The 4,188-nt window shown below is 42.6% G+C and overlaps 1 protein-coding gene across 1 annotated transcript; it reads right to left on the bottom strand.

Moving 5' to 3' along the window:
- Positions 1 to 1,407: 1,407 nt before the first annotated feature.
- On the bottom strand, positions 1,408 to 2,114 carry LOC119656184. The gene is made up of 2 exons (XM_038062534.1): positions 1,954 to 2,114; positions 1,408 to 1,875 (listed from the first exon to the last, which is right to left on the bottom strand). The coding sequence occupies exons 1-2, from the start codon at positions 2,092 to 2,094 to the stop codon at positions 1,519 to 1,521; spliced, it is 498 nt and encodes a 165-aa protein (XP_037918462.1). The 5' UTR covers positions 2,095 to 2,114; the 3' UTR covers positions 1,408 to 1,518.
- Between the last annotated feature and the right edge of the window lie 2,074 nt (positions 2,115 to 4,188).

Below are 4,188 nucleotides of genomic sequence, written 5' to 3' on the forward strand. Positions count from 1 at the left end.
AGCTTTCTCGAAATCAATGAAGAGCAGGTGCAGCGAAGATGTAAATTCTGGGCACTGTTCCAAAATGATTTATTGAATGTTGCTGTGGTCAATTCAGGAGAATCCCGAGCGGAAACTAGCCTGCGTTCTGTAGGTCAAGCTTTCGAGATGTTCTTCGATGCATTCCAGGGTTATTTCAGCTATTATCTTTGCGATGGCAGGAAGCACGCAGATACCGCTCCAACTGTCATACTTAAAACGGGTGCCCGTTTTTGGAATCTTAACGATCATCCCCTTCTTCCACTCTCTGGGAAAGGTCTCAGATTCCCAAGATGTCCATAGGAAAGGAAGTTGATCTGCAATAACTGCAGGTGGACGGATAAATAACTTTGCGGGAGACTTTTAAGCCCAGCGACTTTACTCCGTTTCAGTGCATTGATGGCCCAAATGATTTCTCTGCTGCTTGGAGGAAGAGTTCGTATCCACATGTTACGGTGACTAGCCGTTTCATTCACCAGAAGCGGAACCTCACAGAATATGATACGGTTAAGAACCACAGTGAAGTATTCTTTCATGTAAGTTCTTTCGTGATGCGGTATGTAGTTCTGAAGGCGAGGCCATCTTCCACATTCCTGACCAGTGCAATAGCAAATTCTCTTTTGTCATTTCATACACGGCCATCTGATGGTTATCCCTTTCGAGGTCGGTGGCAGCGCCACTCTCGTTACGCACATCCAGAAGACAACTCCGTGAAGTAGTCGATCTGATTGCTGGTAAGGCGTCAGTCAGTAGAAACCCAACTGACCTTATGGCACACTCTGAGCTCGATCAATGTGCTTTCGATGGCGAGGCGGGGGAAGTTGCAGAAATCCAGGAACCTCCCACCGTTACGGTCGCCAAGACCGTGCTTCCCTGTCACAGGCCCGAGCAAGCTGTTGTCAGATCCGACCTTGGCATTCAGATCACCCATCACAATCACAATATTACCTTCAGCAAGTTTCCCCTGAACTACATTTGCAATTGCTTATAGAAGGTCAGTCCCTATTCAAGGCGGTGTGACTTTTCGGTAGCAGTAGAGTTTAAAAATTTGCTAATTGTTAGCCCACAAATTTTCATCCTTTTTAGTCGCCTCTTATGGCAAGCAGGTAAGGCTTCGAGCGCATTCTTAAGCCTCAACTGACAGGACACAATCGACCCATTTCTAGCCAAAAATTCCCTTAGCTAGATAGTGATAATCCATTGGATGATCATTAAAAAAACCTTGAAACTAGGATCACTTCTAATACACTCAATTTGTAACGAGTCTTTGGGATAGCCCATATCACTTTTCGCGTGAAAATATAATATATAGATTCCAATTCGTAAGGGTTCAAACACACATTCTAAGTTATTCGTGTCCAAAAGTTACCGGAAGGAAAAGTATATAAATGAATTTTGAATATTTAATACGGATTAAGAAAAAACACCAAGGTAGGAGGAGCTATACCTCCCAAATATCCACTAAAGCACCAATGCTTGTTTTACCATCGATTATTAGTATCAAGCGTCCTTTCTTTTGATTAGGACGTTACCCCACAAGCATTTTGCAACAGCTGCGGACCATTTGCATAGATCAGCATCCTTCTTATCAGGTGTATTGCATTTCCTTAAGCTATCCTTAGTCACTTCCCATCCCTCCGCTGTCAGCAGCTCGTAGCCTCTGTCGACACTGTAACCATTTACATCGTCCCAAATTCCAGTTTTAAGGCCATTACAGCGATAGTAGCAGCTTGGCTTGGTAGGATACAGACCCTTATTAAGCAGATCTTGGTCATCTTTGGAAATATTTTCGGAAACGAAACACTCCTTGCGATAATTTAGATACTCTTCGAAAGTTGATGGTGCCCAAGCTTGAACCTATAATGGTCAATGTTGTAATAATGGCGTAGGGGGTATAATTATTGATATTGAAAAGACTTGTAGGTCATTACTTACCAAAGCGAAAACTGTGCATAATGCGATCAATAATTTCATCTTGAATAAATCCAAACAGTGAAGCACTTGAAACTGAACAGAAGGAAGAACTTGGCAATTAACTGAAAAAGTTCCCCATCGAGCGGTTTTATACCGGTGCATCAAGAAAGCGAATTACGTTTCGAGATCATGCAATTAATTAATTTAAATAATTTTAATTGCACCTGATAGTCAACAGGGTTTCAGGGAGAAATTCAAATGTAGATAGCGGGCGAGCTTAACCATTTTTTCCAGCTTCTGAATTCTTACAATACTTCGCTATTCATAAACGAAGGTAGCTTTAATTAATTTTCACTTAATTCCCGCGCTACGCAGCTTTTCGCAAAGGCATTGCGCATCAAAGTAAAAATGCAATGCAGACTAGGTCTGGAAAAATTTATTCAGATACTCGGTTCCTTGCGTGTGTTCGTAGAAAAGATTCAGCAATCAAAGTACAAACTATATCCAATAAACCCTGAAAAAAAAACTCGATAATAGGTAGACATGCGTCATTGATCTTAATTCAGCGGATGAGTATTATTCTATGTGGAAACTTTTCAATTGACCCTGGATTTTTCACTATCTTTAGGTATTACATAAGTTGACTCAGACAATAAAGTTTATTTTCAGGTGCTATAGATCTGACTGAAGAGAACATTAGCACTGACAGAAAATTGATGGTTTATTGGTCTGGTCTGTCTGCCTGTCTTTTTTTAAGGAGGTAGAAATTTTCAAGTGACACTTACTGGGCACGCCAGTGTCTTCATTTTTTTCAGCCTTTGTCCCGTTCACAAGCGGGGTCGGCCCGTCGTAAACGGATTCATCATTTGGATCTATTAAATGTCTGATCTGAATGTAATCGCAAGATTTTTAAATCCCCATGCAGCGTATCAAGCCAAAATCAAGACTAATCTTGAGAAGTGAACTCCCGGCCCATACCATCGGAGACGCCTCTTTCGCCGTTTTCAGCGATTGGTGGGTCCCCATATCAATCGCGAATATCCTCATTTCGGATGTAATCAAAACCTGTCATGCCATTAGCCCAACGCAACATCTTCGTCTTTATTATTGCAAGACACCGTTCGTTGTCTTTTATAACCGGTCAACACTCAGAACAATAGAGAGCGACAGGACGGGCTCCATTGCGGTGGAATTTCTACCCTCCAAAACTACTTTCGACTTGTTAAGTAAAACATGGGTATCCAACAAACCTCGTTTGAGTGGTGCCATCCCTGTTGCCATCTAATTGTAGATATCTCCCTTTTGGGGTTTTTCGCATTCGATAAGGGAGAGACGGACTTGATGTTATATATGCTCATCCTCTCATCTGCCAAAATGACAATCGGCATCAAAGCTATGCTGGCGATGCTGCTTAAAACTGACCTTGCATCTATCATCACTCCCAAGTATTTGATGCTAGGTTTGAAAGTAATGATATGACCCTTTATTCTAACGCAAGTGAAATTTATTTCTTGGTGTTTAGTAATGAGGATCATTTTTATCTTTTCGTCTGTGAGTGTCAGTCCAACGAGAACAGCTTAGTATCTCCGAGATGCTTTGTAATCACAACCAGTGCAATGTCGTCGGCGTAGCCCACCACCGTGATCTGCTGCGTAACTGGGAGATTAAGCATATGATGTTCCAAGGTAGTGTACCCAATGCGGATTCCTGCGGGACACCCGCAACTATCCACAATGGCAGCGGGATAGGACAAAAGCCTCCAATAAACGTCGGTCCTTTGCGTCATTCTCCCTGCTTCTCTACTCCAGGGCTCACGCATTAAAGTCACCGGCAATCACCAGAATTGAACAGGGTGCCTACCATATCCTCAAACACAGACAATGTGAGACTAGATGGCGCGTAGCAGCGTACACACTGCCTATTTTGGCCCAGACAAAGCGAGTGGTCGACAAACTCATGGTGCATTGTATAGCTTGTCTACCTCAAGCCCATATCGCTTCTCCATAATTCGAGCCGGTGACGCATACCTGAATGGTTTACTTACGTTGGCAACTTCCATCTCGGACTCGTGGGTGGTCTGCTCAAGAAAACCCTGAGCGACCCTGCAACGATTGAAGTTTATTTGAAGGAACATCATTTTTTCATTGAAGTCAACACCTTCTTAAATTCCTGGCATTTATTACTTCGGGCATGGATTCTGGTTATCCCGGCTTTACTTTTCTTCACATAATAGACATTTGCGGTCCCTATTGCATT

Source organism: Hermetia illucens, chromosome 4, assembly GCF_905115235.1.
Source record: "Hermetia illucens chromosome 4, iHerIll2.2.curated.20191125, whole genome shotgun sequence".
Classification (NCBI taxonomy): Eukaryota; Metazoa; Arthropoda; class Insecta; order Diptera; family Stratiomyidae; genus Hermetia; species Hermetia illucens.

Coding starts and splice junctions, on each gene's coding strand:
- LOC119656184 (XM_038062534.1), bottom strand. CDS start 2,094: ATGCACCGGTATAAAACCGCTCGATGGGGAACTTTTTCAGTTAATTGC. Junction 1,876..1,953: donor TATGCACAGTTTTCGCTTTG/GTAAGTAATGAC, acceptor TGACCATTATAG/GTTCAAGCTTGGGCACCATC.